Genomic DNA, 26,078 nt, shown 5'->3' on the forward strand with positions numbered 1-26,078 from the left:
CAGATGTGACAACTGGTGTACACTTGGGTTCTCAGGCACCATAGTCTCATAGGTTTTCATAGGAAACCAAGGAAGGGTTTGGGGCTCTGGACCCCCAGGGACAGGTGACCTGAGAACCCAAGGTCACACTGCTCTGCTGCTTCCACCCCTGAGCCTCTTACTGAGTGACTTGGCCAAGCCTCCCTCCTCTCCTGGAACTCTTATCAGTGTGTGTGCATATGTGTTATGATGTATACATGTGTGTGTATGTGTGTGTCGTGTGTGTGTGTGGTGCACATGTGTGTGTGTTTTATGTGTTTTGTGGTGTGTGTGGTATGGGTGGTATGTGTGTGGTGGTGTGTGTATGGCATGGTGTGTGTGTGTGCATGTGTGTGTACATATGTGTGTCTCTCTGTGTGTATGTGTGTACATGCGTGTGCATATGTATGTGTGCATTGCTGGGATGGACCTCGGGGCCTTCACACATGTTAAGCAAATGTTCTAGTGTGGAGTCACACCCTCAGCCCCTCCCTCTTTGCAAAGGCAGCAGCTCTCCCTCCCCAGCTGCCCCAGAGCATATTTTGCATACTGTTAAGTTTAGTGCGCTTGCCACTCAGCAGATGGAACGTGCTGTGTCCATCACATCTACTCACTGCTGAGCTAGGTACTCTTCTCTCCATTTTGTGGATGTGGAAACTGAGGCACACTTACATAGCCATGTCGGGCCCTGAGCTTTGCTGTTAGTGGGGCGCAGTGAGACACTATGGGGGGCAGGAAGGGGCCCATCCTAATGGTTGTTCTTGGACTCAGACTGCCAGGTGAACCTGACACTGGAGGGCCGGCTGGACACACAGGGCTTCCTCCGTACACCCTACTACCCCAGTTACTACTCTCCCAGTACCCACTGCTCCTGGCATCTCACGGTGAGTTCCTCTCCTCCTGCAGCCTGCCCTGTGCAGGGACAGGAGGAGCGACATCCCATCTGGCCCAAGTACTCACAGGCTAAGTACAAGGCGGGAGGGTGGGGCTAGTTTATCGGAACAGGCACGTGCCCAAGCTCGCCCACACCCGCTATGCCGCACACGATTGCCTGCCCTCCTTTCCCAGGTGCCCTCTCTGGACTATGGCTTGGCACTCTGGTTCGATGCCTACGCACTGAGGAGGCAGAAGTACAACCTACTGTGTACTCAGGGCCAGTGGATGATCCAGAACAGGAGGTAACCTTCCCCTCCCCATCACGCGGACCTCAAGCTCCTACCCGTGCTGGGTCTGGGAGGTAGCAGAGGGTGGTGAGCCGAGGCTGAAGCCAGCAAAGCCTCTCCTGACTGTCCTTCCTGTCCTGACTGTCCCTCCTGTCCTGACCAGCCTTTCCCCAGATACCCAGCAGGCTCCAGCACACATTTTACCATCCTGTCTGTCCCAGTCAGGGTAAATGGTGAAGCTGCTTTGACTTTTGTAACCACATGGCTCCACCAACGATGGGGACAGGGCACAGGGCACGTGAGAGCACGTGGCCTTTCTTCCACTCCCCTACAGTCAGAGGACACCATTGTCTTTGCTGCCGTTGACTTCCATGGGGACAGCAGCTCTCAGGGTTACCCTGTGTGTTTGTGTTCCCTGCAGTGTCCTGCCTGTTCGCTTGGCCTCCTGGCAAGGAGGTGTCCTCTTGGACAGAACGTCCTCTTGGGAGCTTGCAGGGGGCAGAGGGAGCTGTGAAGTGACATTTGTGTGTGTGTGTGTGTGTGTGTGTGTGTGTGTGTTGGGGACTAGCCAGAAGGACAAAAATGGACAGTCCCCTTGGGCCAGCAACTGAAGATACCGCTAAGCCCCATTTGCCCGTTAGTTGATCTTATTCTAGATAGAGGGTAGCAAGGAGCGACAAAGATGGCTTTTTCCAATTTGTTGGGGACAGTGACAAAAAGGAGGTAAACTGTCCGAGGTGTGATGTGAGTCTGTGCTGTCGTAGCGACAGGCCACTGTGTGATATGCCTGTGATATGTGATAAGCTTGATATGCCTAGGGGTCAGAAGGTCTGCATGGGTGCCCTTCTTCATGCAGCTCCCTCAGCCACCAGCCCACTCCGGGAGCTGCTTGCTGGCCTCTGGTTTCTGCACCAGAGCCCATGACCGGAGTTTTCTGAATGAAGGTGTTGTGTTTTCAGCCATGACACCTCCCTGAGTGTTGTCACTATCTCTGAGAGGCCAGAGGGAGAGGGAACAGCCTTGGGCCTAGCACTCTCTTGCAGCCTGTGCCTAAGGCTATCCTATTAGTCTAGGTTGACCCTGTGCCAAGTGTTGTGGGGCCCCAGAGCTCAGTGCACAACAGAAACACTAGCTTCACTGGGGTTACTCAGATGGGTCACAGTAAGGCTCCTCCCAGTGGTTGTCAGCCACAGGCAGTTAGACTGGCGCTCAAAGCCTGGCTCCCCTGGTTCCTTCTTGGGCAAGACTTACCTCTCCCAGCCTCTGGAACTTATCTGAGTGTGCTGAGACTGGGATGGACTCTGAGGATGAAGTAGTGCTCACCTAACATACAGTGATTTCTGGGCTCCACCTGGTAGCCCCCAATAATTAAAAAAAGAAAGAAAGAAAGAAAGAAAGAAAGAAAGAAAGAAAGAAAGAAAGAAAGAAAGAAAGAAAGAAAGCCATGGACATGCAAGATGGCTGAGTGGGTAAAGAGGCTTGCCGGCAAGTTTGAGGACCTGATTTCAGTCCCTGGAACCAACATGGTGGAAGGAGGGAACTGACTCCTAGAAGTCATTCCTTGACCTCCACAGACCTGGTGTGCCAAACAAGAGTGCATTCTATTACACAGAAACGAACAAAGCAAAGGGCCTGGAACGAGACGCCTTCCGCTGGAGACTAAATAAGATGGTGGGTGGAGACGGTACCAACCACAATCGCTAAATGGCTCTTACTCGGTGCCACACAGGCATGGAAAGCGATTATATGCTCCCCACAGTCGAGCAAGGGAGGCGGACTCAGATCCTGTCCTTAACCTGCTTCTGTGGCTGGAACAAAATCGCCAAGGCAGGGAAGTTTATAAAGAATAGAGGTTTGTGCAGCTCCTGGCGGCGAAGGCTGGAAGTCTAAGAAAGCAGCGTAAGACTCTGGCTTTCTGCTGAGTCATAGCGGGGCAGAGGGTGTCAGGAGATGAGGCAGGGCCGAAGGGGCTTGCCTGATGGTGCAGGGTGGGGGTGGGGGCTTGAGGCCACCCACCAGTGCTTCCTTCATCTGCTAGATGAATGCATTCACCAGGCACAGCCCCTTCCTGACCCAATCACTTCCCTGAATGCCCTTCCTCCAAACGCCACTAGCCTAAGACATTGGAGAATCCAAGTGTGAATTTTGGTTTCAAGTATGAATTCCAGGGACTCGAACGTTGAATGAACCGAGCCTCACAGCTTGTGGGAAGCCTGAGGCCCAGAGGCTGAGTCATTTGCTAAAAGTCCCTGTGGCTTGTGACGTCATCACTGAGCTCAGGCAGCTGGCCGGCCCCCAGGGCATGATTGCCCAGCTCTCTCTGTGTGTGTGTGTGTGTGTGTGTGTGTGTGTGTGAGAAAGAGAGAGAGAGAGAGAGAGAGAGAGAGAGAGAGAGAGAGGAAAAGAGCACTCAGTTGCGCACTTAATTGTATGGTGTCTCCTCAGGAAGGCTCTCATCTCTCAGTAGAGCCATTCCCAGCCGATGGGAGATCATGGCATCTCTGTGGCTCTCACCAGTTCCTCTGAAAGGAGCAGCTGGGAAAGTTGCACCTCATCTCAGCCCTTCCCCTGGGATACAGGGTTCCCCAGTGGAGAGTTAACTCCTTGCTCCATACAGTGAATGCCCTGGGGAGGGCAAGGCATGATGGGAAATATACAACAGAGGCCTGGGGCCTGGTCTCTGGTTATTGTGGGCTGATAAAGATAACGTCATTGCTGGGAAATTCTCTGAAGAATGTGTCCTGGAAAATCTGCTGTGTGGGTAGCAGGGGCCTGAAAGATGGAGGAGGGGAGAGGGAGACCAGGACCTTTGGTCCAGCAATTGAGGAATACAGGGAAAAGATGGCTGAACCCCAGTGCCAGTCTAGTGACAAGGGACTCCTCCACTGGCTGGGCACCCTTGGTCCCTATTCTGTCTGTCCATTTTGTTTTCTCCTAGTTCTGCCTGCCATCCTGCTGTTCTGTTGTTCTGCTGTCCCCACAGGGTCCGCTTGCCCTTCAGTGGCCTGCAGGTGGTGGTGGTGGTGGTGGGGGCACAGGTCTTGTCCTTGTAAGATCTAGCTGCTGGATGCTGGGTTTCACAGAACCTCCTCACTGGGCGATACCGCAGCACTGGCTTCCCCCCTTCCAGGAACCTGCCCTCATTTCCTCTCATGTGATGTCACTCTCCTGTGACCTGCCTGACCCTTTCTGCTAACTTCCAGCCATGAGATAAGGCAGAACGACAGGCTCCAGAGGCCCCTGTAAGCCTGACTTTAACTGGTCTTTCTGCTTCCCCAAGGCCCTGTGACTAGTGCCACTTGCAGCCACTCTGTGTCAGGTCCCCCAAACCATTCTTCCAGGTCCTCTGAAATATCTGCAAGGAGGTGGGGTCAGGGGATGGCTTTCTCCTGACTATAGTTTGGCCACCACACTTACGGAGGCCTGAAGTTTGCTGAGGTCACAGAACTAACTTGTCTGGTGGCAAAGTTATATGGAGCCCGGCTCTGCAGTGCTAGTCAAATGTCCTGTCCACCACAGAGCAGGCCACTGTCCCTCCCTCAGTGCTGTCTTTCTGCCCTCTGTCCTTCAGCTCATCCTTAGAAAGAGCCATGTTCACAGTGAGGCCTGACCCCTCCCACTCATTTCTCTTATCCATGCTTCTGCCTATCCACCCAGCATCTCTCCAGCTCCTCTGTGGGAAGATGCTGATATGCCAGATTGACAGGCCTAGGAGAAAGATCCTAGGCTAAACTCACAGGGTGGGGTGGGGTGGGGTAGTAAGGCAATCCATATGGTGTCCCGGCTCCTTCTGACTCTAGCACTTAGCTGCTGAGGTGAGAGGGCTATTTGGACGGGAGGACCAGAGGGGCCAGAAACTCAGAGGGCCGCACCTGGGAACAGGGCTCCATATGCCTGAATCTTACATTTGTTCTGGGATGCTCCCAGCTTCCCTGTCTGCTTCTTGGGACCCTTCCCTAGGATAGCAATGCACGGTAGGTATAAGATTATCATAACCATAACACAAATTTATATATTTATAATAACGCCCTCAAGGAACAATCAGGTTCCTCTTAGCTTGAAAGGGACTGGGCTTGCTCCAGGGCTCCCCCTAGTGGTGATTTCATTTGTCAAGGGAGGCTAGGCTCTGGCTCTCCCCCCAACCCCCCATCCCCCTCCGGGCTTTTTAACTTTCCTTGTCAGAGTAACCCTTGCTCTTGCGGGTTAAATGCCTGTGCCAGGAGTTAAATCTGATTAGTTCAGAAATGTATACTTCATCAGTTCCCTCTCAGTTTCTCACGGTAATCTGTGATCTGAAAATACTTAAGTGGAAAATTCCAGAAGTGAATCTGTTTCATTAGCTACCACTCTCTTTAGAGCCCGATTTACAAAGAGAGATGTGTACAGGCAGAGCATAGCACAGGTAGTGTTCGCCACTGCGTGGGATTTCTGGTGTCCACGGGAGTCTAGGAATGTCTCCCATGCATAAAGGGAAAGTCCTGCGATTTCTTTAAAATGCATTCTTTAAAGTAAATAACTTTTAAAAAAAATCACATTTTCCAAATGCCCTGCCCACTTCCTGGGCCTGTCCTCTGAGGATAACAATCCAGGAATCTATCTTTTTTATCCACCAGGAACCCATATTTCCTTGGCTTGAAAAAGGGCGGGAGGCGGGGAAAGGGGGACGACAAAGACCCAGACTTGCTCCGCGCGCCCCCTGGTGGCGATCTTTTCTTTGACGAGCAGCTGGGCTGTTGGAATTCTAGGTGCTTGCAAAACAATTCCTTTTCAGGACCCCTTAATTTGCCTTGAAACGATGGGGCACCCCAACATCTAGTAACACAAATATCGACCCTTCAAATTATTTGCAGATTCTTTAATAACTGGCTTAATAGAGCAGGGCTGGCACCCTCACACACTCTTCTGCCCTCAGTTTCAGGGTTCCAGTCACCTATCTTGGAAATTCTGTTGTGTTGTTGTAAGAGAAGGAGGGAAGGAGGGTCAAACAGGATTAGAGCATCACTACAGGGGTGACTTTTAGTCTCTGGACTGCACTTTGAGAGCTACTCATGCAAGTAGATTACAGATGCCCGAGCCTAGCCAGGAACGTGAAGGTGAGGGTCAGGGGCTTGGGAGGATACGTTTCCAGAGCTTCTCCTGCCCTGAACTGAAGCGGGCAGGATTCTTGCTCCACTTTGCAGTTTCCCAATCATCTCTGTCTACAGGCTGAGTGAGCCTGCCAGGTTGCTCAGCGGGCCAACTGTGTTTTGTGTGGGGTGAGTCTACAGACAGATGGCCAGCTGAGGTCCTCTGCCTTTGCAGACACACAGAACCTTTTTGTAGATGGAAGGCTGGCAGAATGATCGTTTTCCTCGTGGAACAAAGAGGGAGAGTGAGACTCCTCAGAGGAGGCCCTTGACTAGCCAGATTCTCAGAGCCTATGGGTGACTGGGGCAAGAATCTGGACGGAATTTTATCCCACAGGCAATGGGGCGCCACTGCAGGTTTTTGAGCAGGAGAGTGACATAAACAAACTCCTTTCTAGAAGAGGACTCTGGGGCTAAGCAGCCACCCAAAGGAGAAATGGAGATAGAGGGAGTGTGGGTGGGGCCCATTGTTTCTGACTCCCTGGTCCTTACCCTGGCTGTGCATAGGACCTAGGTTGTTTTTTTTTTTTTTTGTCTGGGAAACCAGTCTACGTGTCTAAGCCATCCCTGGTCACTCCTAGGCTATGTGGCTTCCGTACCCTGCAGCCATACGCTGAGAGGATCCCCATGGTGGCTTCGGATGGTGTCACCATCAACTTCACCTCCCAGATCTCCCTCACAGGCCCGGGTGTGCAAGTGTACTACAGCTTGTACAACCAATCAGACCGTGAGTACAATTTGAGGTGTGTGTGTGTGTGTGTGCCCTGCCCCTGTGCTGTCCCCAGATGTGCACAAACATTTATGAGGCTAGGCCACAGTGAGAGTGCTATGTGTCTTCATACACATGTGTTCACATGGCACATAGTTTTAGGTCCTGGGTAGGCAGTCACATGTATCCCTTTGTGTGTGTGTGTTGTCTGGATGTAGCTCTGCATGGACCACAGACACCAGGCACTGGAGCAGGTGTACGGGCACCTAATTGTGTACATGTAAGGATACAGATGCACGTATTTCATGGCATGCATCCTAAGTGTGCTCTTCTGCTTCCATTTCCTCCTGTGTACCGCCCCCCCCGTCCCCAGCCTGCCCTGGCGAGTTCCTCTGCTCTGTGAATGGACTGTGTGTCCCTGCGTGTGATGGGATCAAGGACTGCCCCAACGGCCTGGATGAGAGAAACTGTGGTGAGCAGCCTGACGCCTTCCCTCCTCTCTCCCTGCGCTGGACTAACTCTACCCGATGTGTGCTTCCTCCTTGAGAGCACCCAGGAGCCCACGGTTCTTGCACTGTGTCAGGATGGCAGTGTGGAAAAGCGGCCTTCCCAGAGCCAGCCTACCCCCATACCATCCCCCATTGAGGGAGTGCCTGGGATACACTGTAACCCTCAGCTGAGGTTACACCCTTTATCATAAGCAAATGTGCCAGCTGTCTGTCCTGATCCATATTTTGAAAAAATAACCAGGAGGGGGTGGGCAGAGCCAAGCAGGGATGGTGGCTGGACTGAGACTCTCAGGAGCTGGGGTCCAGGTTAGGAATCCTGTATCTTGTATCTCTCTCCTTAAATGGGGTGGGGCCCTTATCCCTCCAGCCTGAGGCAGGAACTGGTCCCCAGACTAGGGTTCTCAGGAAGAATTCTGAGCAAATGCTGGCTTCTGACCCCTAGAGTCACCATTCAGGACCAGAGAGAGTCAAGGTATCTGGGCAGCGATGCTCCACGTCCCCCTTGTCCAATCTCAGTTTGAAGAGAGAATCAGGGGAAGAGATTTCATATTTGACCCTGAACCTCTAATGACCTCAGGCCCATCAGTCATATCTGTTCCCATCAATGAAATGGGCCTTTCCAGGATCGCTGTGAGACGGGTGTGCAGAACTGAGAGTGTATGATGGTGGGCACATAATGCAGGGAGTATCCGATGCCACTGCAAAGCCCCAGCCTGGTCCCCCCAGCCCCTCCAACCATCACCCTCTGTACCCACAGTCTGCAGAGCCATGTTCCAGTGCCAAGAGGACAGCACGTGCATCTCACTGCCTAGAGTCTGTGACCGGCAGCCCGACTGTCTCAATGGCAGTGACGAAGAACAGTGCCAAGAAGGTAAGGGAGCCTGCCTGAGGTCTCCAAGGAGATCAAAGGGGTCATAGCAACACCTATTGCTGTAATGGTCCCTGTCTTCTTATCCAACTACTACCAACCTACTGTGCATACATCAGCATATTCAGCTGTCTGCTCAGTCAGAAGTCCATCCATCCATCCATCCACTCAACCATTCATTTCCCCAACTATCTAACATCCATCCCTCCACCCACTTACTAATTACTCACCCTTCCACCTTTGCTTCTGATACACCCTTCCCATCCTCTGTTTCACACAATCCCTTGCTCATCCATCGATCCACTGATCTGGCGACCATTTTTCTGTAAACCCAACCACCTTTCTAGGAGTCCATGTTTCCATTCCTCTAGCCAGCCATTCTTGTCAGCCAGCTAGTCATCTAGACACCTGAATATTCAACCACCACAGGCAGGCTACCTAGTGATGGGGCAGGGGCAGTGAGGAGGTAGAAATGAGATGACGGAGAGAGGGTACCTACCTTCAAGGGGATACCTCTTAGTAAGAGGATATGACAGGTGACCGAGAACCTTTGGGGCACCATGTACAGTAGTGTGGGAAGGCTGGGGGCATGGAGAGCTTCTTGGAGGAGGTGTGCTTTTAGCTAGAGAGCTGGGGTTTAAGCAGACTGGAGCATTGGAAGTGAGGAGAGTGGGCACAGAACAGGGAGCAGAGCAAGGCGGAGTGTCTGTGACATCGTGTACTCTTGTACCTCCAGTCTGATAGGAGAAGCACAGTTTTGCCTTCAGGGGCCTCATGGGAGTGTGAGGTCTGCAGCTGTAGTCTGAGAGAGGGAACACGGCCTCACTGTCAATGGGCCAGGCTGAGTGTGGGGTGAGAGCAGACCCTAGGGGAGACTTGGGGAACCCTTTGGTGTGACTGAGATTCCCACCCCCCCGTCCCTAGTCTCCTGGCCTCTCCTGGTGCCATTTTTTCTGGGTCTCGCTTTGGAAGGCTCCCTCGTTGCTCAGAGACCCACCTTCAGTGGCCTGCCCGGTCCCCTCCATCCCAGGAGTGCCCTGTGGGACATTCACTTTCCAGTGTGAGGACCGGAGCTGTGTGAAGAAGCCCAACCCAGAGTGTGACGGCCAGTCAGATTGCAGAGACGGCTCAGATGAGCAACACTGTGGTGAGCCTGCTAGCCAGGGCTGTGCATGAAGGCCAGGCCCGGGAGTGGGGCATGGACCCTCATGGGAAGCAGGAGGGGAGTGTCACCATGTGTCTGTTCCGTGTCTAGCTGTCTCTGTCACCTGTTCCTGGGCCTATTTCTCCTTTCCCCCCACACCTCTCCATTATTTTCCTTTGTTGTCTGTCTCCATTTCTCATGAGCCTTTCTTCCTCCCCTCTCCTTCTTCTCTGTCCCCTCACCCCCACCCCTGCCATCAGACTGTGGCCTCCAGGGCCCTTCCAGCCGCATTGTGGGCGGGGCCGTGTCCTCCGAGGGTGAGTGGCCATGGCAGGCCAGCCTCCAGATTCGGGGTCGACACATCTGTGGGGGGGCGCTCATCGCTGACCGCTGGGTCATAACAGCTGCCCACTGCTTCCAGGAGGACAGGTGAGGGGACACCACAGGGCCTGGGGGTGGGCATAGGGAAGGACCGTGGGAGATACAGCATGCACAAACTGTACTCAGACAGAGGAAAGGGTAGAGAGCACCCTGGAGGGCTGCCATGTGGGATCTGGTCTGGTTCTGCTGCAAACATGCAGTGTGTTGCTAGGCTGGCTGTTCAGCCTTTCTGTGTTCCCTTCATGCTTTAAATTGAGACCACTATCATTTATTCATCCCATTAACCCAATGACTACACCACTCCTACATGCCAAGGGCTGTACTGGACATCAGGGAGGTAGCGGAGGACACAACTGTCCAAGCTGGTCACAAGCTGTCACCCCCTATCATAACTTGAGCCGTAACGAGGAAGGGGACAGGGAAGCTCTAAGGAGTCATCTCACTGGCCCTTACACCTCTTTCCCTGGTGATATGAACCCCTTTCAGTCCTAACTGGATCCAAGCCCCCCAAAACCCTCAGGCCCCTCCCATAGAAGCCTGTACCCTCTGTTGGCTTCCGGGGACCTGTTTGTTGTGCCCAGGCACACCCTGCTCTGCCCACCTACTCTTCTTAGCTCTTTGCTAATTTCTTCACTAAGCGCCCCCGCCAAGCACCACCTTCTGAGTGTGCAAAATGGGCTGCAGACAGGGAAACACTGTCTCAGGCCTGGCACTGGGCTCTTCTTGTGTCTCATTGGCGTCTCCTTAGAACACGGACGTAGAGAATGTTCCCATTTCATAGATGACCCTTGAGGGTGGGTGGGGTGAGATGAGGCTCTTCATTACTGCAGACTGCACTAAGGGGAAGATGGCATATAAGCCACTCAGCTCAGGGGGTGGGTGTGGGTGTACTATGGCCCCATTTTGTTGATGAGAAAACTGAGGATGAATCCCTTAGTTACTAGAGAAGGCCAGGCTTAGCTAGGGAGAGATGAAGCTGGGGGTGGAACCCAGGCATGAGAGCACAGATAGGCGTTCCGTCATCGCATCGCTGTATGCCAGCCAGGGGGTTAGGAGAAGAAACAAGAAATGGTACCCTTCACCCCAGCAAAAAAGCTGGCTGTTATCAACTGGGTCCCTGGATGGGAGAGGAAGCAGCTGAGCCATGACATCCTTCCCCTGCCCCTCACCCAGCATGGCCTCTCCGAGGCTGTGGACCGTGTTCCTGGGAAAGATGCAGCAAAACTCGCGCTGGCCGGGCGAGGTGTCCTTCAAGGTGAGCCGCCTGTTCCTGCACCCGTACCACGAGGAGGACAGCCATGACTACGACGTGGCCCTGCTGCAGCTCGACCACCCCGTGGTGTACTCGGCCACCGTGCGCCCCGTCTGCCTGCCTGCCCGCTCCCACTTCTTTGAGCCAGGCCAGCACTGCTGGATCACAGGCTGGGGAGCCCAGCGAGAGGGTGGTGAGCTGGGGCAGGTGGCGGGATCCGGGATCTTGGGTGGAGGCTTGGAAGAGGGCTGACAGGGTCCCTCCGTCAGGCCCTCCAGCTTCAGGATCGATGAGAGTGGACTTTAGAAGAGAGAAGTCTGTGACAGGACCTGTGGGTCCTGCTCCTCCAACCCCCTCCTTTGCAAGAAGTATAAATACGAACTTAAGGATAGACAGGGATGCCACAGCTTGGCAACATGAACCCTAGGGTTGGGGGGTGGGATGAGATGAGGCTCTTCATTACTGCAGACTGCAAGGAGGGAAGATGTCATATAAGCCACTCGGCTTAGGAGGTAGGTACTATGGACCCATTTTGTTGATGAGAAAACTGAGGCCGAGTCCCTTAGTTACAGAAAGCCACCCAGTCAAGACAGCTGGACAGGGACTCGGATCTAGAACTGGCTTCCCTATAGGGTTCAGGGTTTCTTGCTCCTGCTGCTAGGAAGGGTATTCCCCACTCCTGGCCTTAACTGACAGAAGCTGCCCAGTCCGGAGGCTGCCCCCCCCCCCAGTTCTGCAAAGGCAGGCTTGGCTGGCTTATCTGCAGTCTTGTCTGTAACTGTGGCATATGGTGATTGACCACTTGGAAGTAGGGTGGGGAGCAGGTGTGTTGTGGTTGGAGCTTGAACAAGGGCCTCATGTGTGCCAAGACAAATGTCCCACCGCCCAACTGCACCCTGACCTCTACAGAGATAGCCTAAAGATGGGGACGCTGAGGCTCAGAAAGGTGACCTGGCCAAGATAAGGGCAGCAAAGCAAAGGCACGCTTGAGTGGTTGCTCACTCAGCAACACACACACAAGCACCTACTGTGTGTCAAGCATGGAGGCAGACAAGGAGGGTGACAGTGAGAACATTAAGGGGAAGAAAGACCATGGTATGAGCTACCACAGACGGGGAATAGGAAACAGCCCAGGGAAGGCACCTGCCCAGCGCAGCCAGAAAGGCGTCAGGAGGAGGGGTCTACGGTGAGGCTGCAATGACAGCTAAGAGCCTGGGAAGCTGGTGTTGGGGGGAGAGGCACAGGTGTCCGGTAGGCAGATATGAGAGTGTTCCCAGCAGCCAGCTGCAGGGGAAGCAGGGCAGGTGTGGCTAGGGGAAGGTCTGGAGGACAGGCGCTCTTGGGGGCCACCACGGGAATCATGGGTGAGGAGTCCTCCCCACCTGCATCTCAGAACCAAAGGGACTTCAAAACCCCAATGTCTGGCCCAGCACTAGACTGGTGGATGCTATCACCAGGACAAGATCTGGGCTGAGCAGAGGGGCCACTAAGCAGTCAAGAGCACAGTGAAGGGCTTGCACATGTGTTAGAGAGCATCCCCCCAGGGACCACAACAGAGCAGATGGAGTCTGGAACCCCCTGAGGAGAGGAATGAGGGAGGGGAATGCTCTGACAGGCTTTGTGGAGGGTGAGGGGTGGAAGTGTTGTCACCTTGAGCCATGCAGAGCAGCCAGCAGTGACAGGGCAGAGTGGGAAGGTCTTCACATGGGGAGCCCATTCCCAGCCCCTTATTTTTGCCTCTGCAGGTCCGGTGAGCAACACCCTGCAGAAGGTGGACGTACAGCTGGTCCCTCAGGACCTCTGCAGTGAGGCCTACCGCTACCAGGTGACCCCACGCATGCTCTGTGCTGGCTACCGCAAGGGCAAGAAAGATGCCTGCCAGGTAACTATCTATGGGGTGTGTCCTGAAGTGGGGAGATGATGACTGCTTCCACTTTACAGATAGGGAGCCTGAGGCCTTCAGAAGCTGAGGGGCCTGCTCATGGCTGCAAAGGCACATAGCAGACCCCTTGGGGTGGAAGGTCTTTTCGCTCCGCTCCTTCCTATCCTAAGACCTTGGGGCTGGAGTCATACGGGTAGACCCTCACCCTGAGGCAGTCATGTCTCTCCTGTTTTAGGGTGACTCTGGAGGCCCACTGGTTTGCAGGGAGCCCAGTGGCCGCTGGTTCCTGGCAGGGTTGGTTAGCTGGGGCCTGGGCTGTGGCCGACCCAACTTCTTTGGCGTCTACACCCGTGTCACACGTGTGATCAACTGGATCCAGCAGGTGCTGACCTGAGGGGCTGTTCTACAGAGCTGGACCTGCCTCCAGCCCAAGTTCAGGGTGTCCACCCAGCCAGGACACAAGTATTCTGGGGCAAGTGACCCTGCTAAGGCCTGTTCCCCTCAGGCCGACCCCAGTGACAGTACAGAGAAGGATACCAGCTGGTGGTTAGGATGCCTCCTGAGGTCCAGGGGCTAGCCTCAGCTAGGTTTCACTTCTAACCCTTTCTTATTCTAGTCCTTTCCCCTCCCTGCTCCTACCACAGTTTTGGGGTGGGGTCTGGCGGCCATGGCCTCCAGGTCTCTGTAGGAAAGTAAGAACCCTTCCCCTTGCAAAAGCCTCTTGGGGGAACTGCACAGAGCAAGAAGGTACCTCTATCAAGGCTCTATCAGAGCCCTTGAGTCTGCCAAGTGGGCTGTACTGTAAGCCAAATCATGGGGCAGCCTCAGCTGCAGATGCCTGCTGAAGCTCTGCCTGCTGCAGGGGCCTCCCTGCCATTCACTGGAGGCCTACTGTCTCTTCTGGAAATAAAGCACTTGACCAAGCCCTGACACTGGTATCTGAGTGGCTTCACGCATCTTAGGCCTGTCGCTGAACACACCTGCGGCTGCTGTGACGTGTTCATGCAGAGGCCACCGTGGAGAGCAGGGGAAGCTGGGAATCAAGGGCAGATATGGGCCTTTTGAAGGAGAGGAAAGGGCATAGGGCATATAGCCCCAGAGATCAGGGTACACAAGGAGCCAGGGAGCAGGGTACAGCCAGAACACAGGAAAAGAAAGAGCAACCCAGGTGGGTTGCGGGGAGGTGAGACACAGGACGAGCAGAGGATTTGACTTGTGGGGGCTATGGGAGCCATAGCAGGCTGGAAAGTAGGGTGGCTTCACATTTTCCAACCAGCACCCACACCTTGTTGGGGCAGCTTTAATCCAGGGAGGAGCAGAGACAGCTGGTGCAAGCGATGGCATGAGCTGGAAGATTTAGGACACATGGGTGCCCCCTGGAGGCAGTGGTGATAAGTGCACTGAGCTCTGGAATTGGCAAGGAGTGAGGAGGCAGGGGGCAAGGCTGGCCAGGAAGCAGTGGGAGGGAGGCATGGGATCCTGCTAGGAAGGACAGGGGTCAGGAAGGCAGCAGGGCCTCTGGACCTGTGGATAAGTCTCCCGCCGAATTCCTAGGGGGGATCTGCTAAAATTCAGGGTCCCACCTAGTCTCTTTTAATCTTAAATCAGGTGAGGAGGCCTCCAGCTGGCTCCCGAAAAGCTGGCTGGAAGAGTGAGCTCGCCTTTAGGGACTGCATTGACTATGTCCTCATGGTCGCGGTGAAGTTTTCCACGCTTTGAGCTGGCAGAAGGGTGCCCCAGTGGCCCCTTACCTTAGCACATCACTGCTGGGTGTAGGGATACTCAGAAGCTGGCAGCCCAGCTTCACAAATAAGGGGAGCAGGAGAGTGCAGTGGCCAGGTATCCAAGCAAGAAGTGGAGGGGTGTCCCCGGGCATGGGACACAGGATACCCTCAACTCTGACTCCTGAGCCCAGGACTTAGTCACATCCCAGCCTCCTCTGGGAAAAAAAGACAAGAGCAAGGGGGCGTGGCTTCAAGAGAGAGCCCCCATTCCTTTGTTTAAGCCCTGTTCGCAGAAGTGGCCCAGAGAAAAAGGGTGGCAGCCAGGCCAAGCCTGTTTGTTCATGTTTATTTCATGGTGGGTGGGACACAACTGACAGACATGTGCCCATCCCGGGGTGGTCAAGACACGGGCGGGACAGCTCAACCCGTTACACCTGTCCCCTTCCCCATCCCAAGTCCCTGGACACTGTACTCTGCTGCCAAACACACTGTGGCACAGAGAAGTGGTGGCCAAGGTGCTGTCAAGCGTGTACCTTCCTTCCTGCCTGGCTAAGTCCTCACATTGTCCCCCACCAGTATCTGAGGCCATAGTGTCCCATACAGGGGCTGGGCTAGAGCCCTTCCCCTAAGAAGGTAATGATTGCAGCCCCAACACACTCAGGGCTCCCAGGAATCCCATGATCCTCCTTGATTCTCACAACAACCCTGTGAGGTAGGTGGGAGGAGAGGGTGACCCTATGGTGCCATGGAGACTGAGGCTCTAAGAGGTGCTATGATCAGACTGGGAGGGAGTGTATCTGCCATGCAGCAAGGGAGCCCAGGTGAGGGGACAAAAGGGCCTGGGAGATATGGGTAGGCAGTGCCACAGTTTGGTCTTGGCGTCTCTGCCTGGAGACCCCAGGACCCATGTCAGGCCTTCCAAGGTCCCAGAGGGCCCCAGGCCCGGCCCTGAGGCAGGAGTGAGTCTCAGCCCGGCAGATGCAGGCAGCATTGACAAGGTAGAGGGCTTGTCTTCCTCCTCGGGCCAGGGGCCCACCCCGTGGTACAAAAATAAAGGATTTCAGATCGGAACCCCAAGTCCCTGGAGGTGATCTGGGGGCTCACATCCGGGTGCCTCTGGCTTGTAATAGCTAGAAAATAAGAGGGGGGGGGACAGAGGAAGAGGAAAGGGGGTCAGAGATCCAGGGTTGGGGGGGGTGAGGACAGGGTAATGCCAGGACAGGAAAGTTGGGGAGAGTGGGGGAGGGAGGGAGAGAGAAAGGCAAGTGAGTCCCAGGCTGGCTCTGGAGGAGGGGTGGGGCTGAGGCCCAAAGGAGGTGGAGTCAGAACCCAGGAGGGGAGAAGCTGAGGTCTTGGGCTGGTGGTGGCAGCCTGGTGGCAGGGCAGGGATGGGAGAGGTAGATCTCTGCTGTCCCAGGCAAAAAGGGGTCACTGGAAACAGCTGTCCGCCCCCATCTTAGAATCCAACCGTGGCCCAGAGAGAGGCGGTGACTTGCCCAAGGTCACACAGGGAGCTAAGGCTGACTGAAGGCTATAGTCAGCCAGTCAGAGAGCAGGTTTTGGTTTTTTTCTGCCACACTACAATCCTTGGTAGGCTCTTGCCAACTCCTCAGCCAAGGCACACCACATATGGCCTGTCCACCCACTCCGCAGAACTAGGGGGACACAGAACCCACATGCAGTGCTGCACGAGCTTCTAGGCATGCGGGGTGGGGCAGAGGCACAGGGCTGGTCCTCCCCTCCCCAGCCTGGCCTCAGTGCTGGAGTGTGAGAGCCTCCGCCTCTGGACTCATGTCAGCTCTCAGGGCCTCACCCAAGGACCAGATAAGTTGAGAGACTTTGGAGAGAATCAGCCAAAAAAAAAAAAAAAAAAAAAAAAAAAAAAAAAAAAAAAAATTGGCTCGAGTCCAAAGACAAAAGACGAGCACCCTCCTTGCTTCCGCCCCTCCCTCCAGCTCTGCCAGGCTACAAACCAGGGGCGGCAGCTCTGGGGGCGGGCGCGGGGCCGAGGAGCTCTCACTGCAAGCTCAGGCTTGGGTCTGGGAGGGTGCGGACAGGGACCTGCAAGGAGGAAACGTGAGGAGGCAAGTGGGAAGAGTGGGGCCTGTGGCCAAGACCAGCCTCAGAGGCGCTCTGCTGGGTTGGAGGACAAAGAGCAGATGCGGCCACGCCCCTCCTCCCCAGGCCAGGAGGCAGGAGGGGCTGGAAGGGGCGAAGGAGGCGGCAGGCAGGATGCTTGGGGATGCAGGGCAAGGGGGCCTGGGGAGAGGGCGCGGGAGACTGGGACTAGGGCAGCCCCAGGGTGGAGACGGGAGCAGGCGGAGAGGAAACCTGGGCAGGGGCAGAGAGGGAAGAGGCAGGGTGCAGATGAGATCCAGGAGGAAGAGGAGGTGGATGAAGATGAAGCAGGACCTCCAGCAGGAAGCGGAGGAGGAGGAGGCGGTGGTGGGAGGGAGAAAAGGTTAGCGGGATCCTGAGATGACAGGGCTGCAAGAGAAAGTGAGAGAGGGATGGTTATGGGCGAGGCGCCAGGCGCTGAGCTAACCCTGGTGGCCCGCCCCCGCAGTTCCCGGCGGCAGCTGCTCCAGCAGGGAGAGGGCGGGAGGCCCGGGCTGTCATTAGCAATCGTCCTCTTGGGGGCGGGCTGCACCTTTCTCCTGGGCATCCGCCTCCACCTGCACCTGGGCCACCTCCACCTCCTCCACCTCCTGCCGCCGCTGCTCCTCCAGCTGCTCGTCCGTGCTCTGTGCACCCGCCGCCGACCAGGGAAGAGAGAGTGGAGACACTGACGAGGGGGCGGGGCTGCGGGCGGCTGTCCGCAGGGACCCCCGACCTCAGGACTGTGGGGCAGGCGGGATGAAAGGGACCTCTGGGAGAGAGAGGGCTGCAGCCAAAGCAGCTGGTGGGTCTTCCCTAGCCCAGAGGGAAGGCTTAGAGCCCAGCCAGGCTGCTGTTAGAGAGCCGGGCTAAGGGGAGGGCTGGAAGAGGAGCCCGCGGGCTCCTGGGAAGGCCTTACTTTGGAAGGATGGATCCAGAGCAGGAAGCCAAGGTTGTCCCAGGGTAGTCACCAGCCAGATCTAGATGCCAGCAACAGTGTCTGGCAGCCTGGGCCAGGTTGGTGACACAGGGAGGGGGTCAGTGCAGCAGGGCACCCTGCATTCTTGCAGGGAGGAGCCAGCCACTGGCTTGGGGAGTGGAAAGAGGAACACACAGGGAGCCGGAGTTCCTACGACTCCAGCACATGGGCATAGCTCCCACCTTCTCAACCTGAAGCATGCCTTCTTCTTTGAGAGCCCTACCGCAGGCCCAAGAGGGCAGGACCCTACTCAATTCCTCCCACGGCTGCCCGGCAACTGTACTCTTGGGAACTTGCTGCCTAGGCCGGAGCCCAGAGGGCTCCTGACACCTTTCAAGCAGGCTACCCAAAAAGCCTGGGGAAGGCTAGGATATCTTGACCTAGGCTGATGAGTGACCAGGCGGTCACCAGTCCCTGGGAAATACAGCAACCTATGGGAACCCAGGAGTTCCAGCCTGGAATCACCAGAGCGTGTGACCCACTGCTCCCTTCACAAAGAATCCGGCAAAAGATGTGAGAAGAGAGACCTGCCGGAGGTCATATACAGCGGCATGCTGCAGTGTGCCCCTGTCTCAGTGTGCTCTACTTCGTGCCTCAACAGCTGCCCACGTGGCCCCTTTTGATGCCACATGACTGAAAAGCAGCATCAAGCTCGCTCTGTCTGGGGCCTTGCAATGGTCCTGCCTGTCCGCTCCCCAGCCTGGGCCAAGGGTGTGAGCTGACTGGACTGTGGTGGCGTGGGATGGATGGCGTTGGCTGTGACCATGACCATGAGTGTTATGTGGGTGTGGCAGGAGGGAGGAGGAAGCAGCAGAATGGGGGAGAGGGGTGCCTTCTTCACACAGGGCAGGGACTCACCTTGGCCTTGCGGGTGGACTCGGAGCTCAGGCCGTGTGGGGAGCTGTGGAGCTCCTTAGACACCACACACAGGAACTCAGCCTGGTCCTCACTCCCATAGTTGTAGGAGGAGCCGATGTTCACCAGCTGGAGTGAGACACCAATAGGACGGGGATGAAGGGTGGGGTAGGGGGGCAGGAGAGACACAGGCGCCAGCCTGTGCAGGAAGCTCCTGGTCTCCCAGAGGCACAGAGCCTAGGAAGGCAGGCTCCTTGGTCTCCGCCCGCACCTCCCCAAGCATGGCTGAACCTGACCCAGAAACAGAGTCGTATCACCCCAGCTATACCCTACAACCGGGTGCCACTTCCTGAAACAAGTGGGGTCCCCCTCACCCCGACATTGCTGCAGCAGCTTCAGGACTAGGCTTGCAGGCTAGGGTTGGCGGAGCAGAGCCTATGGAATATTCCTTTTATTTCCAGAAGAGGCAGCGTAACTCCAGAGGCTACAGGACCCAGACGGGTGACCCCTGACCTGCTGGCCTAGTCTCTTAGAGCAACTGCTCAGTACCTCTCCCCCACCCCATCTCGCTTCTCAGATCAAAGGCCTCCTTTGTTTAAAGGTGTCCTGAGAGCCACATCTGTATGGCCCTTCTGACAAAAATGTGAAGGGACACGAGCTCTTGGGACCAACTCAGTGGGCAAAGAAAAACATTACCCTCTCTGCCAGCAGAGGGCAGGAGAGACAGTAGACTATCAGAGGACCCCTGTGGCAAGAGGCAGGCTAGGGACCAAGTTCCAGAGCCCACCACTTCTTCCCCGGAGTCTTACAGACTCACACACATCATTTCTAGGTGTTTCGAGACTATGCAGCTGAGGGTGACACTGACTTCCTGGCTCCATGTCTGGACTGTGGATGTGGCCTCTTTTAATGGTGTGACACTGGTGCTGATGAATGGAGTCCTGTCCCAAACTAGAACCTTTCCTGATGGCTCTATCTAACTGTCACAAAGGCCTTGTAAAGGAGGTACCGGTGAGCTCACATTCCAGGCTGCGGAGGCTGGGGGAGGAGCAGTCGGAGGACTGACAAGAGGGCAGCGCTGGAAGAGAGGGTATCCTCCAGTCCCAGCTGGCTGGTTGGTCTTCCTCATAATGGCTATCCTGGAAGGCCAGTCTTTTCCAGTTTCCATGCAGTAGAAGTTGGCAGGCTAGGCACATTGGGGGCTAGCTCAACTCTTCTCTCACTCTCAAGGCTGTTTAGAACTTGAATTCATATTGGGCCTCTGCGCCCCTAGTATCCTAAGAGGCATAGCGTGGCTGTGTGGCTGATAACAGTACTCTCTCATGGTGCCCTACATATGGCCTGGAGGCCTGGCTAGTCACACGTGGGAAGCCACCACCTGGGGCTTCCAGGAAAGAGGGATGTTTATCCCTATGCATGTTGTGTCATGAGACCCTGGAGGTCAGGCCTGGGGCATGACAGGAAATCTACTCAACTCTGGTTCTGGTCTCCTACACCTGAGCTGTCCCTGAGGACCAGAGACTGGCTGCTGTGCAGATCCCCAGTGACCAGGATGCCCAGTAGCAAGGGTTCCCTGCCTCATTCCTTCCCAGCCCATCCGTGACCAGCAGGTACTTTTGTAGTCTTGCTTAGTCCCACTCGAGAAGACCACGGGGCTTGGGGAAGGGCTGGAGGCTAGAAAAGACAAGCTTAGGGTGTCCCTTGTGCCCAGCCCACCTGCTCGAAGCGCCAGCCGTCGGACATAGTGGAGACCATCTGTGTGAGCTCTTCCTCTTGGCACTGCAGCACTCGGTATACATGCTTAGGTGGCACCTGTGGGTAAGACACTCACATGGAGGGCATGTCCAAGGTCAACAGGCACTCGGCTGCTCCTTCCCCAGCCCATAACATAGAGGGAGGGCAGGAACTTTAGATGGGAAAGGAGGGAACCATGCTCTGAACACCTACTATGTGCCAGATGCTTCTCGTACGGGACTCACTCCTTCTGAGACCCTTACGGATTACAGAATTTTATACTGAGAGTCTCAGAAAGGTTCAGGGACATGCCTAAGGTCACCAGTTCAAGGGTGGCAGAGCCATGTGTGGAATATGGGTGGCACAAGATTGAAGACAGGAGACGTTCTGGGTTATCCGTGGAGTCAGGCCCTCACCTCCTTAGTCCCCGTGGCTGGGAGGTGATGTCTCACCCCATTCCTCAAAGGCCTGGGGCCTGAGCTCTGAAATGCTAGCCCTGAGTGAGTACCTACTCAGGGATGGCCTGATTCTATGAAGTGGACATTTACTCATGCTGTGTGGCTAGGTGTGTGTGTGGGAGGGGGGGTGAGGGGGTGGGGGGGCTGATACTGATACCATCTTGTGAGCATGGGTAGCTAGGCAACTCTGAGCATCTTTGCTTCCCATAGAGGAAGACAAGGGCATGATAACCCTTGGTCACACACAGCAGAAGCCAGGCGGGTAAAACCCCAGCAGTGTAGAGCCAGGCTGGGGCTGTGCTAAGCAGTCTGGGAGGCCTCCCTTGTCAGGTAGCTCGACCTCTCCCTCACCCATCATTCATTCCCCTCCCCCTTCCCTCCACTGGCCCTGCTTCCTCTCTCCAAACCTGGGCCACTGTGTAGTCTTTCTCCTCCATCCTGTCTTTGATGATGCGAATCAGAGGACCGATGTTGTAGAACTCGGCTTCCTCCAGGACCCCTGGGGCACAGAGCAATACAGTCACCTTTACTGTCCCCAGGCCTGTTCTCCTTGTCCCCAGACCTACTTCCTGCTCTAGTCACTTGGGCACATAAGGGTCCATGAGTTCAAGGGTCAAGAAAGAGTTGACATTTCAGGCCTAGGGATTTGCTCAGTGGGTAGAGGAGCTGACTAGCACTCACAAAGCCCTGGGTTCGATCCCCAGCGCCAGACAAACCATGAGTGTGACAAACCCTTGTAATCCTAGCACATGGGGGGTGGAAGCAGGAGTGCCAAAAGTTCAAGGACATCCTTGCCTACGTAAGGAGTTTGAGGCTAGCCTGAGCTATAGGAGACCCAAACAAACAAAAGGAACATTTTTCCCCGCCTTGGTCCCCACGTAAGAGGCTGAGATGTGACTCCTCAGCCAACCCCGTTTTCCCTGGTAGTGATGAGTTTGTGACCCAGGACTACCTGTCATACTGGCTAGTTTACAACCTGGAGATGTCCTGGGCATCAAGAGAGAAGGCTCACAGGGACTGTGCCCTAGAATACGACAGGGAGGGCCGAGGCTACCCACTGTGCGCCCTGGTTTATTGAGCACACACTAAGTCCCAGGCCTGAGCCAGTCTCTTCACGTTCTTGACGGCACCTGTTAGAACTAGAAGTGAATTCCTTCATCATGTCCACTGAACAACTGGGGAAACTGAGGCTAGGAGACAGGAAACAGCCTGTCCAAGGTCACACGGTCGGTAAGCCACAGAAATAAGGCAAGCTTCACCTTCAGAGCCCGGGACCTCTCAGCAGAAGTAAACAAGCTTTTGTGCAGCTCAGCTACCACTCAGAGATGTTGGTAGGTAAACCCTTATAGGTCCTTCACAGGACCTGGGACACAGGGAAGAGGGTGTCACTGTTTGTGTGTTACAGGACTGATCTGAGAGATCAAGCCAGCCATCCCCCTCCTCCCACGGCGACCTGGGAAGAGCTCCCAGGAGTCTGGACTGCAGGAAGTCTCTGCAGGGCAGGGGCCTACTGGGCTCTCTGGGCTCAGGGACCATCACCAAGTGTCTATGTCCTCTCAAAACGTAACCTTTGAAACCTAACTACCACGTGATGGAGGGAGGGACTCTACCCTGCTGGAGGTGAAGAGTCACGAGGACGGAAGTCCAAGGAAGTGAGAGGTCTGACAGAAAGGTTGACAGCCAATGACTCCCTGCCTGCGTGGACCATGCAAGTGGGCTGTTGTCAGGAGCAGGAGGGGTCAGGCCAGAAGCCCCCATGCTAGCACACTGACCTCGAATCACAGCCTGCAGAGCAGGGAGAGATCGGTGGCTGTCATTAGAATCCCCTGTACTTCCTTAGGCATTGTGGCTGCAACTGGGTCTGGGGCCAGGGGGTGAGGGCATTCTCTATGAATGCTCAACTAGTACCTGCCTCAAGGGACAGCCAGCAAGGACTACTGCCGGGGGGACAGACAGACATCTCTGGCAGAGAGGAACAGCAAGCTGTGTACCCCAGGCTAAGCAGCTCCGAACTGTGAGAAACTCCCTTCTACCTCCCCAGTGTTTACTGAGCCAGGCACAACCCTTCACAGACCCAGAGAGGTTAAACTAACATTTCCACTGCCTCCTTGAGAACTCCATCTCTCCAGATAACCCCACCACCACCACCGCATCTGAGGGTAGGAGAGCATCTGAGGGTAGGAGAGCATCTGAGGGTAGGAGAGCATCTGAGGGTAGGAGAGCATCTGAGGGTAGGAGAGCATCTGAGGGTAGGAGAGCATCTGAGGGTAGGAGAGCATCTGAGGGTAGGAGAGCATCTGAGGGTAGGAGAGCATCTGAGGGTAGGAGAGCATCTGAGGGTAGGAGAGCATCTGAGGGTAGGAGAGCATCTGAGGGTAGGAGAGCATCTGAGGGTAGGAGAGCATCTGAGGGTAGGAGAGCATCTGAGGGTAGGAGAGCATCTGAGGGTAGGAGAGCACAGAGCGTTGAGGCGCTAGAACCTGTAAACAGGTATTAGCTGTGACGCAGCTGGAGTATGAGCCTCCCAGAGGGACGTGCTCCTGAGCCCAGGCCCCACCCACGTGATCGCTTCCCCTCGGACTGCTAGGCAGCTTCAGCAAGGCTAACGCAGAGCTAGCTACCTACAGTAAGCCCTAATCATGATGTCCTTTGGGGAGCCTTCGGATCACCGTACTCCACTGGGGTCAGCCGGAGAGGACCATAGCCTAGAGCAAGGGCCATGTAAAACACCCACAGGTACACAGGACCCATCTGTCCCAACACACAGTCTTCTGAATGTGGGTCGTGATGCCTGTTTTGGTTTTTTTGTGTGTTTGTTTTTGTGGGGTTTTTTCTGTAGACACCAAGAGAGACTCAAAGAAAACTGACACGTCTGAGCTAGCCTGGTCCAGAGCTCAAGTGTACCGAGGAGAGCCGGTTTGGGGATGACTGTAGTCCTTGCTCTGATCCATTCCCCACCCCGCTTCCACATCAGCTGGGCCCGGATATGAGCCTCCAGGGGTCTGGGAAAGGCCAAAGTTTTCCCAGCACCCCACCTCCCCAACAAGCCACTGGGCTGTAGAGGCTGCCAGCTTTGGGGGAGGACCACTAACTTTGCCTCCTGGCTGATGGGAAACCCTTGCTTGGGAGACACAGAATAAGGCAGAGAAAGAAGACCCAACCCTTCCCCCATCCAGCCTGGAGCATCACAGGCTACGCCTGGCTTGCCAGAGGCTGGGGAGGAAGGACATTCATTCCCAAAGGCTACAGATGTTTCAGGACCTGGCTGGCTTCCTTTTGACCACTTCCTGTTTCCCTGTCATTTACCCAGTGACCACGGGAGTCTGTCGGCGTGGCTGAGACCTGGACAATGGGACTCCACTCTGGGACAGGCAGAAAATAATGGGGAAATGTAGCCACTGTGCTGGCTGCAAGACGATTTTTTTAGGCCTCCCCTGAAGGCTCCAGTAGGCTGTAGAAAGACACAGACCAGCGCAATGGACCAACTCACCCTCCTCGGCCATGTCCTTGTCCAGCACCAATTTTCCATGTCTGAGGAAATTCAGGATGGGCCCGAAGTAGGTGGGGTCACGGTCAATGAGGTAGGCCCCGGTCTCATCCTGTGGAGATGACCACAGGAAGTAAGGGGTGTGCAAGCTTCCCCAAGCCAGCCAACCCGCCACCCAAACACACACACGTACATAAACTGAAATCATCACAGGCTGGCTGGAAGAATGACCATAGGGAGAGAGGAAGCAGGAAGAGAGCAGTAAGGGTCTGGGTTCGAACTCTACCTCTGCCTTTTCCAGGCCGTGTGACCTTGGGCCAATCATCTGGCCTCTGGAGTGTTGCTTCTTTCTCCCATAGTCAGAGGATTAGATGTAAGCATAGAGGGTGACCGGATTCCTGAGTGGCCCCTTACCTCTCTCTCAGCACAGGACCCAGTGAATTTCCCTCTTAGGAAAGTTTCCCTCTTGGAGGCTGTGTACTGCCCCCAAAACCTCCAGCCAACCCCACTATCCACTAGATGTTTGCAAGTTTCCAAAGAAGCTGCACTCTGATTGGACAAGTGCAGCCTGCAGGGTGGACTGGGATCTGGACACCCAGCACAGAAGACGGAGACATCAAGGGACAGGGGACTCACCCAAGGGCACAGTGTAAGAGGGCCACAGAATGGGGGACAGGGGACTTTGACAAGCCAACTCCAGAGGCCTTGCACACGAGGAGGCCAAAGTCAGAGAGCAGGGAAGTTCCCCTCTCCTCCCGATTCCTCCCTGGTCATTTGGGAATTTGGCAGGAGAGCAGGGTGAGCCCACAAGTGGTAGCTCCAAAGCCAGTGCTCTTCCCTACATTAAGCCCAGCCCCAAGACACCCAGGCCTCCTCCATCTAGTTCCTTGCACCCTTCAGCTGCCCACACCCCAAGGGCGGGGAGAAGCAGCCGTATCAACTCCTTTAAGAGTCAGCCAGGGCAGTAAGGCAGGCCCGGTTTGTTGGTCCCTCCCCAGCGCTCCACAGTAAGGAAGCGTCCCGGATCCGGGGCAGCTCCCCAAAGCTCCAAATGGCTGCGGCCTGTGCTGTCCCGTTGCCACGGCAATGGGTTATAGCTATTCCTCTCGGCTCCGCTTCTTCCCCCTCCTCCTGCCTCGACTCCCCGCCTCAGAATCCTAGGAAAGCCAGAGGCCGAGGGACGCGCAGGCGGGACAGCCCGGGAGCGCGGGGCCAGGACCCCACCACCACCACCACCACCACCGTCAGCGGGCTCAGGGCTCACCCTGTCCGATTGAAGCTCTTCGCCCTGACACAGGCGGCTGAGGAAGGACTTCTGCTCCCGGCACAGCGTCTGGCGGGTGGTCAGGAACACCGTGCCCCCCACGTTCAGCCGCACCCACTTGCCCCAGCCGCCCCCGGGGCGGCCGCCCGCCCCCACCGGTGGCGCTGCCTCCCCGGCCTCCATCCTCATCGCCGGCCGCGGTGTCTGCATCCTTCCCACCGCACGCCGCGGGCGAGTACCAGGTGCGGGGCATGCCGGGAGCTGTAGTCTGGAGCCAGGGCTGGGACGCTCTGCGCTTGTCCTGGTGTTGCTCGGACAGCACGTCCCGCCCCACATTGCCTTTCTTGGTGATCTATCATCTGGTCTCTCCGTGTGGCCAGACTGCTTGGTTTGCAGAAGGCCCTGCAAAAACAGTGATTCCCTCAATT

The 26,078-nt window shown here is 55.6% G+C and overlaps 2 protein-coding genes across 13 annotated transcripts in view; one reads left to right on the plus strand and one right to left on the minus strand.

Annotated features, from left to right (window-relative positions):
• Positions 1 to 13,982, plus strand: part of Tmprss6 (transmembrane serine protease 6) — a 31,260-nt gene extending 17,278 nt beyond the window's left edge. For 3 of the 4 annotated variants that reach the window (XM_085831408.1, XM_085831410.1, XM_085831409.1), the window contains exons 9-19: positions 790 to 902; positions 1,087 to 1,196; positions 5,795 to 5,926; positions 6,889 to 7,034; positions 7,390 to 7,488; positions 8,283 to 8,396; positions 9,424 to 9,540; positions 9,798 to 9,966; positions 11,092 to 11,363; positions 12,916 to 13,052; positions 13,288 to 13,982. In XM_085831408.1, the coding sequence (XP_085687534.1) occupies positions 790 to 902; positions 1,087 to 1,196; positions 5,795 to 5,926; positions 6,889 to 7,034; positions 7,390 to 7,488; positions 8,283 to 8,396; positions 9,424 to 9,540; positions 9,798 to 9,966; positions 11,092 to 11,363; positions 12,916 to 13,052; positions 13,288 to 13,446 (1,568 nt within the window). In that variant the 3' untranslated portion in view covers positions 13,447 to 13,982. The remainder of the gene's footprint in view (positions 1 to 789; positions 903 to 1,086; positions 1,197 to 5,794; positions 5,927 to 6,888; positions 7,035 to 7,389; positions 7,489 to 8,282; positions 8,397 to 9,423; positions 9,541 to 9,797; positions 9,967 to 11,091; positions 11,364 to 12,915; positions 13,053 to 13,287) is intronic. The other variant, XM_021182873.3, reaches the window with a different exon arrangement.
• A 1,124-nt stretch (positions 13,983 to 15,106) lies between these two features.
• Positions 15,107 to 26,001, minus strand: Kctd17 (potassium channel tetramerization domain containing 17). 9 transcript variants are annotated; one of them, XM_021183068.3, is made up of 9 exons: positions 25,651 to 26,001; positions 24,390 to 24,498; positions 21,307 to 21,398; positions 20,424 to 20,519; positions 18,711 to 18,836; positions 17,427 to 17,520; positions 17,189 to 17,263; positions 16,750 to 16,837; positions 15,107 to 15,906 (listed from the first exon to the last, which is right to left on the minus strand). In XM_021183068.3, the coding sequence occupies exons 1-9, from the start codon at positions 25,984 to 25,986 to the stop codon at positions 15,837 to 15,839; spliced, it is 1,086 nt and encodes a 361-aa protein (XP_021038727.2). In that variant the 5' UTR covers positions 25,987 to 26,001; the 3' UTR covers positions 15,107 to 15,836. The 9 variants fall into 9 exon arrangements, 8 of the variants coding, with proteins under 8 accessions (XP_021038727.2, XP_029325952.1, XP_029325954.1 ...); XM_029470092.2 differs by having other exon boundaries at positions 17,108 to 17,263; XM_085831412.1 differs by lacking the exon at positions 15,107 to 15,906 and adding an exon at positions 15,913 to 16,613 and having other exon boundaries at positions 17,108 to 17,263.
• Between the last annotated feature and the right edge of the window lie 77 nt (positions 26,002 to 26,078).

The sequence above is a fragment of the Mus caroli genome, unplaced genomic scaffold (assembly GCF_978045245.1).
Source record: "Mus caroli unplaced genomic scaffold, Mus_caroli_1 scaffold_16, whole genome shotgun sequence".
Lineage (NCBI taxonomy): Eukaryota > Metazoa > Chordata > Mammalia > Rodentia > Muridae > Mus > Mus caroli.